Source organism: Narcine bancroftii, chromosome 4 (genome assembly GCF_036971445.1).
Source record: "Narcine bancroftii isolate sNarBan1 chromosome 4, sNarBan1.hap1, whole genome shotgun sequence".
Taxonomy (NCBI): Eukaryota; Metazoa; Chordata; class Chondrichthyes; order Torpediniformes; family Narcinidae; genus Narcine; species Narcine bancroftii.
The window spans coordinates 40,439,432-40,454,554 of NC_091472.1; the positions used below are offsets into that span (position 1 = coordinate 40,439,432).

Consider the following 15,123-nt stretch of genomic DNA (forward strand, 5'->3'; position numbering starts at 1 on the left):
TGATCACTTTTTGGAGATAGGGTCTGATTAAACAAATGGAGTCCTCAACTAGCCAAAGTTTTGAAAGCATAAATAGCTTACTGAATCATCTGATCGTGTCTTGGTTATGTTGGTTTAATAATGTAAATAAATTGATTGTTTTTCTCCATCTTTTCCCCCACCTCCACCCCTCCCATTAAAATTGTTCCCGGTCGTGACTGACGGAATTGCAAGTATGGCTACATGCATTTCTTTCAAGGGAATAATTCCTCCTGTAACTGGATCCTGATTCATCAGCATCTGCAGAAAGCTTGATCTCCGTTGGTGTATGTTTGGTTAATAAAATTGCAGACGGGAGCTGCGTAGCTTTCTTTAATTTCTAAATTCTGTTGTTCTGGAAGCATACTCCACAAAGAAAGCATAGGAACTTTTCTAAAACGCTGAACTTTACATTTTATTGGGAGTAAAATATTTATGTATCTACTACTGGTTTTTTTTTTAAATGAAGATGTATATTTGTTTTGAATTTGCAATGATGAATCCCTTTCCATTCAAACATTTTACACTTTTTAAATCTTGTTTTGGTCTTTCCCTCGCCTATCATGAATTGACATTTTTGATATTTGTAGGACACATGCTCTCCATCTATTTTTGTCATGCAGATGGTTTTGATTGACTCACCCTGCCATGATTAAGATTACAAGCATGAAAGCAACAGATGGTCAATTGCTTTACAATTTTAAATTTGTATGTTTTTGGTAGAGTTTTCTCCTGAAGGTAAATAGATTAAATTAGTAATTTCTATGTTGGACCATATTTATATGTTTAACATTCATGCAGTGTATTTCATAGCAACCTTGTCACTATAAATGTTTCATTTTACTTTGTGTTGAAACATCTGAGAAGGATTTTAAATGTCACTTTTTGAATGATACAGCACATGTTTTCCAGGCTTTTAATCTGGAATCTACCTTGTAAGTTAATTAATGTTCCACCCCCCCCCCCCCGCCCCAACAACTTTCACATTAAACACTGCAGCAATTCTGCTTGCTGAAATTCGGAATGTTTTGAATTATGTGGGATGCAAGTTTTAGGTTTTAAGTGTGCCTTGATACATTTAAGTTGCAATGGCTTCAATTACTTATCAAAGATATTGAAGTTATAAGGAGATGTACGTTGTTCATCAACTTTCTTTATCATAGTGTAAATTAATAGACTCTCTTTGAGGGAAATGTGCGTTGGGTTTGCTTTTCTCATGCCTTCTCCTATCTCCAACAGCATTCACATGGAGGAATGGAACATTATACGTCACATCTTTAGTTATTCCACTCCTTCATGCAGTGCAAGCAATTGATGATTAGTATGGTTGATTACTTGTAGCTAATTATGTTGAGTTTTAGGTTTGAGTGGAAAGAGGATTCTCAAGTTTAAAATTCAATATGTCGTGTGCATTGCTCTAACTTTAGACTGGAACATTATAGTTTGTTGTAATCAAAGTTTCCTTTATAAAATATATTCTATTTTTTTTTCATGATAACATTTTGATGCTAAATTTCTTTGTTTTAAATAGCATTTAGTTTTTATCAGAATTGTTTGGTGTTTGTCACTGTAAGAATAAATCTTAAAAATCTCCATCAGTGGAAGAAGTTAGCACGACCATGACCTTTGACATGTCTTCAAATCCATCAGAAAAACTAATTGCATTTTATTTACACTGTCACCAGCAGTTTATTTCTTTATGGAATTCATTTGCCAAACTTGTGAAAAATGGTTAAAGCAATAAAAATAATTGCAGCCGGAATTTAGTTTTTTTTTTAAATGTTTGACATAATAACAAAGCTATTTAGTATGTGGAGCAATACATTAAAACCAATCTTGAGCTTTTTGTGTTAAGAACGTTTGTGTTCCACATCTCCAGACACTTGAGCACTAAGCAACAGGACTATTAAATATGAGTTGGTATTTGGGCAGTAACTACCACTCATGTCTAAATTGTGCATTTCGGCTGGCTAGTTTCTAATTGTGTCACAACATGGAATAATTCTAAAGAATCTTGTTTTTTTTTTGAGGAAAGGTCAACCAAAAGGCTTAGTTACATCTGGAATACAGGAGTGGGTTATTGTTCTAATTTCTGTTGGCCATACACTTGGATTTTAATGCTATGAAATAACTTGTAACCAAACTCGGGGACCTGAGACTCTTTGCAACTGGATCCTCTGCTTCCTCATTGGCAGACCCCAATCAGTGTGGATTGTCAACATCACCACGCCTCAAGGCTGCATGCTTGGTCCCTGGCTCTATTCCCTATACACTCATGGTTGCACATCCAAGTCTGGCTCCAAACCAATCTATAACTTTGCTGATGACACCTCTGTTGTCGGCTGAATAACAGGAAATGATGATTCGAATACAGAATGGAGATCAAGAATCTGGTTGTGTGGTGCCAAAACAACAACCTTGCTCTCAGCGACACCAAGACCAAAGAGCTTGTTGTGGACTTTCAGTTGTCTTCATTGTTGGGATGATAGTGGGGAGGGTTAATACCTGGGAATTTGCATGTAAAGAACTTCTTACAGATCCAGCAGATTGAAGCAACCATGAAGAAAGGACATCATTGTCTCTACCTCCTCTGAGGAAATATGGCATCTCATTGAATACTATCAAATGTCTACAGATATACTGTGCAATAGGTTGCATAATGGCCTGCTTTGAGAACACAAGGCACGGTGGAAAATTGCCAAGTCCATCAGGCACATTAACTTCTCATTCGTCTATTTGAGCTGCGGCCTTAAGAAAACAACCAACATTATAAAGGAACCCTGTCACCTTGGTGACAACTTCTCGCTGCTCCCTTCACACAGAAGGTAGAGGAGCCTAAAGTTCAGCATCTTGAGATTCAAGAATGTTTTTATTTAATCCAACAGCTATCAGGTTCTTGAACCTCCCTGTCTACACTAACCCTGATCATAAATTTGTCTGGGACCACCCAAAGATCTTTACAATTGAAATGTCATTTTTATTTTATTGCACTAACTTGGTGTATAGTGTATCTTGCTTTCTTGTTTGGCTACAGTAGATAAGAATTTTAGTGCATCTGTATGTATATTTGTGTAAATGCCAATAAACTCTGATTACATATTAAAGTATACCATACAATCCTTGTTCAGTCAGCATTTGTGATTGTTGGCCATGAGATAGCACATGTCTGACTATCTTCAGATCATAAATGAATCTGTCCTCAAATAACCTATTTTAATTTGCAATTGTTTTTCATTGCATGAATTTATATGTATTTTCTACTCTGAATAGAAACTATCTTAAAAATGAAGAGCTATGCATAGAGGCAACCTTGTTTATTCTAACATTTCTATTTTATTTTTACTAAATAATTTGCCTGCCTTATTTAAAGTGGATGTTTAATTTTAATAAAGACGGTTTTGTTCACACAGTGTTATGATGAGGTAAGGAAGGATTAACATTGGCAATCTGTCTCCTCTGTCAGGGATGCCAGTAATGATTGTCTACATTTCCAGTTTTCATTTGGGCCTTTTCATTACAGTTTCTAACTTGCTTTCACAGGAAGATTATGACCGTCTGAGACCTTTGTCTTATCCAATGACAGATGTCTTCTTGATCTGCTTCTCGGTTGTCAATCCAGCATCATTTCAGAATGTAAGGGAAGAATGGGTGCCTGAGCTTAAAGAATATGCACCAAATGTTCCATTCCTGTTGGTAGGAACACAGGTACATTAATTTTGCAACGTAATAATTGTCCAATGAAAATTTGTTCAATGTGTCCTCACTATAAATATAGTCAGTAAAATAAGCTTTGTAATATACAGATCAATAGTTATTTCCTGTCTTCACAAAGTAGATCTTGGGTTCCCTTCCCCTGAGTTTGGCGGTCAGATCTTGAAATGTCTTTACATAACAGTCTGACCTCTCATCCAGATGTTTTTGGTTTTAACTGGATTGACTTCATTTAGCACAAAAGAAAATTGGTGTCGTTGAATGTACAGAGCTAGACATTTACTTTTGTGGAGCTGCTGCTCTTTGAGTATGCATTAGTGAAACATGAAGACACATTTGTGGCAGTTGATTAAAACCTGGCAGATCAAAGATTTGGGGGAGGGAATGGAAGACCGTTTAGTTTGCACACCTGTAATTGTATATACTTCTAACCTCATTGCTGAATATTGGAGTACAACATGTAAATTTGGTTATATTAAATTAACACTTTGGATAAAAGAGTAATTCTACAGATTTGAGTATCTAAAATGAACTGGGAGTGAAGGTCAATCAGGTATAATTGGGTGGCATGGGCTTGTGGGACGAAATGGCCATTACCGTGCTATGTCTAATTTTTTTTATTTTAAACTGTCAGCTCTTCGACTGCACTCAAAGTACAGAAGATTTGGGGGTGGGGTGGGTGGAACCTCATAGATGCATTTTGAATGCTGAAAAGCCTGGACAGAGTAGATTTGACAAGGATGTTTCCCATGGAACGGAATTGTAGGACAAGAAGGCATAATTTCTGGCTAAAAGGGCGTCAATTTAAAACAGATGCAGAACATTTCTTTAGTCAGAGGGACGTGAGCATGTGGAACTTGTTGCCACAGGCGGCTGTGGAAGCAAGGTCGTTGGGTATATTTAAGGAAGAGATTGACAGGTTTTTGATTAGTCAGGGCATCAAAGGTTGCGAGGAGAAAGCCGGGGTGTGGGGCTGAGTGGGTGAAAGGATCAGCTCATGCTAAGAATGGCAGAGCAGGCTCGATGGCCCACATCTGCTCCAACATCTTGTGATCTGATGATTTAAGAGACTATGCAGGACAAAAGGGAAATTGATATGATGTCTCTATAAGAATTGACATGTCCTTGCTAGAATGAATGGTTTCCAGTTCTGTAAAAGTTGTGTAAATCAAGAAGTCAAATGAGAAAGGAAGAAAATTCCTTTCAATATATCAACATCAATATTGTTTTATCGATGTTGTATTTGAGATGGTCTGTATTAATGGTGATTTATATTTGGGTAATATCTTCAATGGATATAAGGTACTGTAAGACTTCATATAGAGTATTGTGATCAGTAAGGGGCTGTTTGTTTAAGAAAATATTTGCTGACGTTGAAGTGGTTACAAAGGAGGTTCACTAAGATGATTCTGGGAATATCTTGAGTTTGAGAGCTCTTGGTCTGTATTTGTTAGAAGAATGAGGACGGATCTCATTGAAGGATTTCAAATGTTGAAAGGTGCAGACAGAGTAGATTGAGAAAGGTTAGTCTATGATAAGAGGGCACAACTTCAGGATTGAAGGGTGTTCATTTAGAACAGATGCCAGGGAGTAGTAAATCTGTGGCATTTGTTGCCGCAGACAGTTGTAGAGGCCAGATCATTGAAACTGATTAATCAGTTCTTGATTTGCCAGGACATCATGGGTTAAGGGGAGAAGGCTAGGCTGTAGGGCTAAGTGAGGAAATGGATCAGTTCATGATTAAATGGTGGGGAAGACTTGATGGACTGAATAGCCTATTTCTGATCCTATATCTTGATGGCTATCATAATATTTGATAGCAAATACTTTGAGTAAGAAGACCAAGCACAATATTGGTAGGACAATCCACTCAGGAAATCTTTCTCAATAGGATTTCTACCTCTCAGTTCGAGGCTGACGAGTACCCATTTGTAAAGGAAAAACATCTGGGTTGGCAGGAGGACATTTTTCAGCACAAAATGATAATGCAGGTTGAGTTGTGAGATTTGAATCAAGATGTGTCCCACGGAATCAATATGTACAGAATATATTTCAAATGGTTCAATTCCCTGATGCCTGAAGCCCTTGTCTTTCATGGTGGTGGAGGTTTTGGGCACGGATGTTGCTGCTAGAGTTGTCTGGAGAAATAACTGCAGTGCACACTACACAGTACAGTCACTCAATGCTTGTGGTGGTTTGAACATCAAGCCAACACATTGCTGTGTCCTGTATTGAGCTGAGCCCGTGGAGAGATTTTTATCACACTTCCGATTTGACATGCACACAGTGGAAAGATGTTTGTGTCAGGCAGGCAGTCAGCTGTTGTGAAAATCAGCTTTTAATCTGTTCTTGTATCTACAGTATTTGTGTGGCAGGTCCAGTTGAATTTCTGGTTATCAGCATCCAGGATGTTGTTCAAGGTCATGGTAATTCTGTTGAGCATTTAGGATGGGTGGTTGGGCCCTGTTTCCGATAGAAATGGTCAATATCCGGCCCTGTCTTATCTCATCATGTGCTGCATGTTTTCAAGATCTTGATGCATGATCATGCCCTACGGTGTCCTGTGATGAGTTGTGAATTGAATTGAAACCTCAATTATCAGTCAACATCTTGGCTCTTGACCTTTCTTTTTAAAAAATGGCAGTGCGGTGATGATGCAACTGAAGGTGTCTGAGCCTTGGATACCATCTTGTTATGTCCAGAGACTGGTAAGATACTACAACCATGTACCTTTATGAAAGGTATGACTCCTGTTGTATCTCATTGATGCCCCTTAACTTCAGTGTGATCAAGGCTGCTAGATGCCATGCTTGTATCAAATGTTGTTCTGTGTAATGTGTTAAGTTCAGCCCTTTGGTCCATATTTGGACCAAGTCTGTGATGGTATCCAAAACCTGATGGTGCTGGAAAAATTTAAACAGACTATAGATGAACAAATTATTGGCAAGCCCCACTTGATGGAATGGTTGATGACATCGTCTGTCAGTTTGCTTATTATTGAGTAGTTATTAGCTAGATTTGATTGCTTTGTGAGGAGCAATCGCCTGGGCAATATTTCAAGTTATTGAGATGCCTGTGTCCTTGCTGAATTGGAACAGCGCGATCAGTCTAGAGAGTGCTGCTATGGAAAGGTTGTTCAATCCAGCCATTCTTGCTCTTATTTTTGGCTCTGGCCCCCTTAGGACTCTGCTCAAAGTTTATGGGCCCCCTTCCATGTGAAGCAGTCAAATTTTGATTTCTTCCAGACTTCTCTCCTAACTACATAACAATTTTTGTGAGTTGAAAGGAAAATGAGGGCTTTGCTTAGATGTGCTAAGGCCCATGGGAGGCCTTAGGGGTTCCAATTGAGTGGTTAGTTTAGACCAGTATCCACCACTGTAATCCTACGGCTCCTAGAACGCTTCCACCAGCGTTGTCTCCGCTCCATCCTCAACATTCATTGGAGCACTTTCATCCCTAACGTCGAAGTACTCGAGATGGCAGAGGTCGACAGCATCGAGTCCACGCTGCTGAAGATCCAGCTGCACTGGGTGGGTCACGTCTCCAGAATGGAGGACCATCGCCTTCCCAAGATCGTGTTATATGACGAGCTCTCCACTGGCCACCGTGACAGGGGTGCACCAAAGAAAAGGTACAAGGACTGCCTAAAGAAATCTCTTGGTGCCTGCCACATTGACCACCGCCAGTGGGCTGATATCGCCTCAAACCGTGCATCTTGGCGCCTCACAGTTTGGCGGGCAGCAACCTCCTTTGAAGAAGACCGCAGAGCCCACCTCACTGACAAAAGACAAAGGAGGAAAAACCCAACACCCAACCCCAACCCACCAATTTTCCCCTGCAACCGCTGCAACCGTGTCTGCCTGTCCCGCATCGGACTTGTCAGCCACAAACGAGCCTGCAGCTGACGTGGACATTTACCCCCTCCATAAATCTTCGTCCGCGAAGCCAAGCCAAAGAAGAAAGAAGAAGAAGAATCACTGGTCTCTATTGCTTCTTGATATGTTGATCAATATGTAGTGTAAGATCTGTAGAAGCTTTGACCTTCAGAATTGGTTGGAACTATCATCAACACTTTTGTGCGGGGCTTTACTTGTGGTCAGTAGTTCATCTTCACATGTTGAGTTAGTCTTTTAACAAACTGTGGTTTGAAGGAAGACATTTATGGTGTGTTTATTATTAGTAACTTGTTTGAGCACAGGGAAGGAAAATTGAAATCCACATGGCTCATGGTGACTATTATAGCTTCATGCTGGCTGCCTTGAATGGTATTGGCAGAGGACTGAGAGAACTACAGAGTGACTAAGGAGTGAGCAGTTATGAAAGCTTTAAAAGCTAGGGACTTTATTTCCATCTTCAAACTGCCAATTAGACACTGAGTAGGATGAAATTTAATATTATCTCAGTGTTTGTAACATATAATGTCTGTCTTGAAAGCAACGTTCAAGATATCCTTTTCTAGATATAAATCACTTATTTGTGCACCCTTTTGGAAGAATAAAGTGTGCATGAATTCCTCTTTAATCTATTGTCACTTTATAATGGGGTTAAACCTGCTGGGAGATGCCAGCAGATAGTCGTTGATAATCTTCCAGAATATACCCCTAATAAAAAGCAGCTAGTTCAGAAGAGGAAATTTCACACTTGTTGGCAGTGTCACGCGGCTCTTTCTGCACTCTAATATTGGACTGTTATTAAATCTGGGGTGGAGCACAAACTCGCTCAATTTCTCCGCACTGGGAATTTTCACTGCACCTAAGCTAGATTCAGCTGGTGCTGTAATAATAAGCTAATTAATTTGAATGGCTGCAAGAAAGGGTGGGGGGGGGGGTGGGGGTAGAGAAGAGGTGAACACAAGGAATCTTATTTCATTTAAAATCAAACCAGAAAATGCAGGAATCGGCAAGTGCATTTACCATTTTCTAACTTCCAAAGTCCGCATTTTTAAAAAAAAGTTTAAATTACTTGTTTGATGTTTGAGTGATTTAAAAAAAAAACCAAAAAAAAAAAATTTTTTAACTTTAAATTGTTGAATTGAAGAATGCCAACTCATTGGAAGCATTGAAGATTACTCCAGAGATAGATTTTTCATGGTTACCAGCTTTTTCTTGCTGCTCCATGAGAGGGATATGCCATCCTGCTCAGGTGACCACATTACCTTGTAGCAATGAGACCTTGCCACTTTGGATCGAGAACTTGCAAACAAAGTTGGTCAATATCTGTAAATAAATAAAAGTAAACCCAAATTCTTCCCATGTTGAGCTCGGGCAAGTTGCTATTTGCAGAAAGTTTTGGCTCATTGGTTTTGTGTGAAAATGACATCTTCTTTGGCTTGGCTTCGCGGACGAAGATTCATGGAGGGGTAATGTCCACGTCAGCTGCAGGCTCGTTTGTGGCTGACAAGTCCAATGTGGGACAGACAGACACGGTTGCAAGGGAAAATTGGTGGGTTGGGGTTGGGTGTTGGGTTTTTCCTCCTTTGTCTTTTGTCAGTGAGTTGGGCTCTGCGGTCTTCTTCAAAGGAGGTTGCTGCCTGCCGAACTGTGAGGTGCCAAGATGCACAGTTGGAGGCGAGATCAGCCCACTGGCGGTGGTCAATGTGGCAGGCACCAAGAGATTTCTTTCGGCAGTCCTTGTACCTCTTCTTTGGTGCACCTCTGTAAAAGAAAGTAAAATAGCTTCCCGTCTTCTACCCCCTCCTCCATGCCCAACAAATAATGAAAACCATTATAAAATGAGTCTGCTCATATTTGTGTGTATTCTTGATTGGAAACTTGAGACCGGGTGCAGGCTGTTTTAGCCTTTTGAACCTGCTCCACCGCTCATCAAGGCCTTCAATTCCACTTTCATGCACTATTCTTGTATGCCTTGATTCCTTCATCACACTGAAATCTATTCATCAGTCTGTTTTGAATAAACCATGACTGAGCCTCCATGGACTTTGTGGCAAAGAATTCCAACAATTCACCGAAGTGGAAATAAAGAAACCCCTTAATCCCAAATGCCTATTCTTTATTCTAAGACTGACCCATTTGGCACAGTAAAATATTGACCCCATTGAACCTTTAAGAATAATTGTAAATTTCATTTGGATCTTGCATTCTTCCATGTTCTGGAGCATCCAGGCGGATCTATTCACCTTCTCCCTGTATGGTAAATCTACCATCCTGTATACGTTCATAAAAGCTTCATTGCATTTCTTCCAAGAAAATTGAGATGAAAGCAATATTCTGGATGCAGTTTGGTCCTATTGAATTGCAGCAAAAAACTGCAAATTCCAAGGATCCGTCCTGGAATCTCGACGTTGATGCAATCACAAAGCAGTGAGGTGTCTGAGGAAATTTGTTATGTCACCAAATACTCTCCACAGGTGTACTGTGGAGAGCATTCTGGCTGGTTGCATCACTGCCTGCTATGGAGATACCAACTCTCAGGGCAAGAATAAACACCAGAGGGTTGTTAACTTAACTCCATCAAGAACATTGACATGAGGTGGTGTCTTTGAAGAAAAAAAGCAGCCTTTATCCTCAAAGGCCCCAACCACCCAGGCCAGGCCCTCTTCACTCTGCTGGCACTGGGAAAAAGATACAGGAGCCTAAAGTCGAGCACTCAGTGGCACAAGGACAGCTTCATAATCAACGAATCAAAGACACTGCCTCACTTTTTGTGCTCTAGTACCGTTATTATTATTTCATTTGCAGCAATGTCATAAGATGGTTATAATATGAATGTTTGCCCTAAAGATGCTGCTGCAAAACATTGAATTTCATGACTATTGTGTTCAGCTTTGGTCGCTGTGCTTTTGGAAAGTAGGAAAGGGTGCAAAGAAAATTTGAGCATGTTCCCATGACTTTTGGGGGGGGGGGTGGTGGTGGGCTGAGCCATTGGGAGAGGTTGAGCAGATGGGTCTTTTCCCCCTTGGAGGGGAGGAGGATGAGGAGTGATCTAGAGGTACAAAATGATGTGAAATAGATTGGATGAATGCAGAGTCTTTTGATCAGAGTCGGGGAATCAGTAATGTGAGGAGAGAGAGGGGGAAGATTTAACCAATTTGGGGGGAGGGGAATAGGGTGCTGAAGGTGGTTGAGGCAGGTACTATTCCAATGGTTAAACAATTGGATAGATAAACGGATAGGATGGTTTTGGAGGGATATGGCTTGAATACATTCAGATGAGACTAGTGTGGATGGGACACTGGTTGGCGTGGGCAAGTTAGAAGAAGTTCTCTGTCTCTATGAAATTTGTGTTCCTCATTGCTTGCTGCACCATTCGTGTACCAAAACACGAGTTCCTGTGGAAATCAGCATTTCCTAGTCTTTCACTCTGCATTTCTTGAACATTAATGTGGATGGCCTCGCATTGATCTTTGTATTCTGTTTGGTTCTCATCGACTAAATTGGCCTGCCCTGTTTCTCCCTAATGCTTCCTTGAACCCTCCTGATAGTCCTGCCTGGTTTTGTATTTTGTGTGACATCTAAAGGGTCATTCTGGGTTCAGGCTCCTGGAAAGTTGTTTTCTTAGCTGCAATTTTTCAATGGCAAAGTGAGGATTTTTTTTTTTGCTTACCCTCAAGTCCACTAGAGTGGTTGTACACCCACCTGATCTCTAAAGCAGAAGTAATCATAATGTTGGCAAGGAGTTTCTGAATTTTGACTCACTGATAATAAGGCAACAGGGATATTTTGTATTTATTTCAATTCTTTACTGAAAGCTATTGGGGATGTCAATAGCAACTTGTATTTGAATAGCATCTTTAACATCCCAAGGTAACTTGCAGAATTTGGTATTCGACGACACAAAGGTATAATAGGACAGCTGATTAAATGTTGTTCAAAAGTCACATTTTAAGAAACGCCTAAACGAATGAGAAGAGTAAGAATGATCAAGTGAAACCTCCAGAATTCGGGATTCGGACAAGTGTGGCTGATTCTTTTTATAACTGAAATGCATAAAGGGTCAGAATACAGGAGAGTTATGAATTTGTGACGATTATAAATCAGGAGGAGGATGAGAATAGTTGGCTCTAAAGGAATAAACAGATATTTGGAAGATTTTTTGAGGCGGGGTTGAAACAGGTAAACAGGAAGTGAAAATGTTTGGTCTTTCTGAAAATATGGCTTTGGAGGCCATGTTGAAGGATATAATTGAGATTCCATTATAGAGCCATTGTAACATGAAAAGTCACAATATTAAAAACAAAAACAATGAGAGTAGAGTTGTTTTGTCTGTGAACTTTCAAAAAGGTTTTGGACAAAATCACAGAATGCACTTCTGAATGTTGCCATCCAGACTGCTGTGGAAATGCTACTCTATCAGAGGTACATTTTTGAACCAAGTCCCATCTGATTTATTTATTGGGGTAGGATATGGGATTGGGGGGGGGAGCCCATGTCACTTTCTTTATGTTGAAAAGCAGGTGCATTCCAAATCAAATTGAATTTCTACATTCAGCACGCTAACAGGCCCTCCTGGCCCATGCTGCCCAATTAACCGTGAACCCCCAATACGATTTGAAGGGTGGGAGGAAACTGGAGCACCTGGAGGAACCTTTGCAAACACAAAAGGAGAACGTTTGAACTTCCTTCCAGACAGCGTGGAATCCGTTCCCTAATCGGTTGCATGGTAATAGCATTGTACCAACTGCTATGTTAACCATGCCGCATACAGTATTTCTTCATCAGCGTTATTGAAATTGTTTGGCCGGCTGCTGTCCTAGTGTTTACAGGAAATAGCGCTGTTTGGATTGGCTGCTATGATTCAACAATGCTGATTGCACTATTGTGATAGCCAGAGACCATGGAAGTTGTCTGTGTCCATGCTGTAGTGCCTGGTCTCCATTCATCTTGAATCTCTTTAGCATTGAACCAAAACCTTTCTCTGTCAGTACCTTTGGCATTTGCTGTTTTTAACATCTAACCCATGTTGAGAGAAATAATGCATCAGCATTATCTACTTTTAATAGAAGGAAGTGGTCCTTGATCTCTAGGGACCTTGTGGAGAGTTTTTTTGTTGTAGGATTTAATGACTTTGTGGTGATCTCATTGGTTTGCTGCCCTAAGCAGATTTTTGGTAATTCTGATGTAGTTCAGATGAGCTGCTTCAGTTGTCACGAAGCCAGTGTGATTAATTTGGATGATGGGTGGAGTGTGATATGGTGAGCTGCTTTGTCCTGACCGAACCTTGTTTCAGATGGCAGTTGTCCAGGAAAATGATCATTACTTCACACTTGTGTCTTTTTTAAATGGTGGAACAGCTTTGATGAATATGAAAATAAGTCACAAGCCATGAAATGCACCCCCCCCCACCCGTGTGATCTTGTGGCCAAACAGCCTTCAGTATCATTTCCAGTTAAGCGTCTAGTTGATGGTGACTCGGGAAGATTTGATGACATTGTTATTTAGTTTGAGTTACTTAGCTGTGGTTGAAGATTGATACTGCCTGTTCAGGCTTTACTCTTCATCTTGCTGATAATGTGCATGTAGAATCTGATTTGCTTCATTATCTGAGAAATCGTATAATCTGAGTTTTTTGTAAATCGATCAATTCTGAGGAGAGGGGATTGGGTGTTGTGAAAGGCAGCTCATTTTTAAAGATAGAAAATTGGTACACTAGGGGCTAACTCTGGGCAGAGAGCCCTAAAATAATTGAGATTTATTTGCAGGTTCCCTACATTTATTTTTAACGCTCTTGTAGAAGTTGAGCCTTTAAGTGTTTTATGATCAGCTTGTGCATAGATTCTACACCAAAAAAAAACTTCTGTTTTAAATTGTTTTGGTATTGATCAATGTGGCTCCACAGTCTTCCTGAAGACTGTGCTTGCCTTTGACTCTTGCATTATTTCTGTCCACAAAGTTGTTGCATAATGCCATAAACATTGGGGAGGAAATCAACCCACCACTTGTTATCATTTCTTCTTTGGCTTGGCTTCGCGGACGAAGATTTATGGAGGGGTAATGTCCATGTCAGCTGCAGGCTCATTTGTGGCTGACAAGTCCGATGCGGGACAGACAGACACGGTTGCAGCGGTTGCAAGGGAAAGTTGGGGTTGGGTGTTGGGTTTTTCTTCCTTTGTCTTTTGTCAGTGAGGTGGGCTCTGTGGTCTTCTTCAAAGGAGGTTGCTGCCCGCTGAACTGTGAGGTGCCAAGATGCACGGTTTGAGGCGATATCAGCCCACTGGCGGTGGTCAATGTGGCAGGCACCAAGAGATTTCTTTAGGCAGTCCTTGTACCTCTTCTTTGGTGCACCTCTGTCTCGGTGGCCAGTGGAGAGCTCGCCATATAACATGATCTTGGGAAGGCGATGGTCCTCCATTCTGGAGACGTGACCTACCCAGCGCAGTTGGATCTTCAGCAGCGTGGATTCGATGCTGTCGGCCTCTGCCATCTTGAGTACTTCGATGTTGGTGATGAAATCGCTCCAATGAATGTTGAGGATGGAGCGGAGACAATGCTGGTGCAAGCATTCTAGGGGCCATAGGTGATGCCGGTAGAGGACCCATGATTCGGAGCCGAACAGGAGTGTGGGTATGACAATGGCTCTGTATACGCTAATCTTTGTGAGGTTTTTCAGTTGGTTGTTTTTCCAGACTCTTGTGTAGTCTTCCAAAGGCGCTATTTGCCTTGGCGAGTCTGTTGTCTATCTCGTTGTCGATCCTTGCATCCGATGAAATGGTGCAGCCGAGATAGGTAAACTGGTTGACCATTTTGAGTTTTGTGTGCCCGATGGAGATGTGGGGGAGGGGGGGGGGGCTGGTAGTCATGGTGGGGAGCTGGCTGATGGAGGACCTCAGTTTTCTTCAGGCTGACTTCCAGGCCAAATATTTTGGCAGTTTCCGCAAAACAGGACGTCAAGCGCTGAAGAGCTGGCTCTGAATGAGCAACTAAAGCGGCATCGTCTGCAAAGAGTACTTCATGGACAAGTTGCTCTTGTGTCTTGGTGTGAACTTGCAGGCGCCTCAGATTGAAGAGACTGCCATCCGTGCGGTAATGGATGTAAACAGTGTCTTCATTGTTGAGGTCTTTCATGGATTATCATCACCCTGTACAAAAACAAAGGCGAGAAATCAGACTGCTCAAACTACAGGGGAATCACGCTGCTCTCCATTGCAAGCAAAATCTTCGCTAGGATTCTCCTAAATAGAATAATATCTAGTGTCGCCGAAAATTTTCTCCCAGAATCACAGTGCGGCTTTCGCACAAACAGAGGAACTACTGACATGGTCTTTGCCCTCAGACAGCTCCAAGAAAAGTGCAGAGAACAAAACAAAGGACTCTACATCACCTTTGTTGACCTCACCAAAGCCTTCGATACAGTGTATAAGAGCGCCTCGGATGCCCCCCAGAGTTCCTCAACATGGTTATCCAACTGCACGAAAACCAACAAGGTCGGGTCAGATAT

General features: G+C 41.1%; 1 protein-coding gene across 2 annotated transcripts in view; it reads left to right on the forward strand.

The window, feature by feature from the left end:
• Positions 1 to 15,123, forward strand: part of rhoq (ras homolog family member Q) — a 28,682-nt gene that overhangs the window by 3,066 nt on the left and 10,493 nt on the right. For both annotated transcript variants that reach the window (XM_069931110.1, XM_069931111.1), the window contains exon 3: positions 3,559 to 3,723. In XM_069931110.1, coding sequence (XP_069787211.1) covers positions 3,559 to 3,723 — 165 coding nt within the window. The remainder of the gene's footprint in view (positions 1 to 3,558; positions 3,724 to 15,123) is intronic.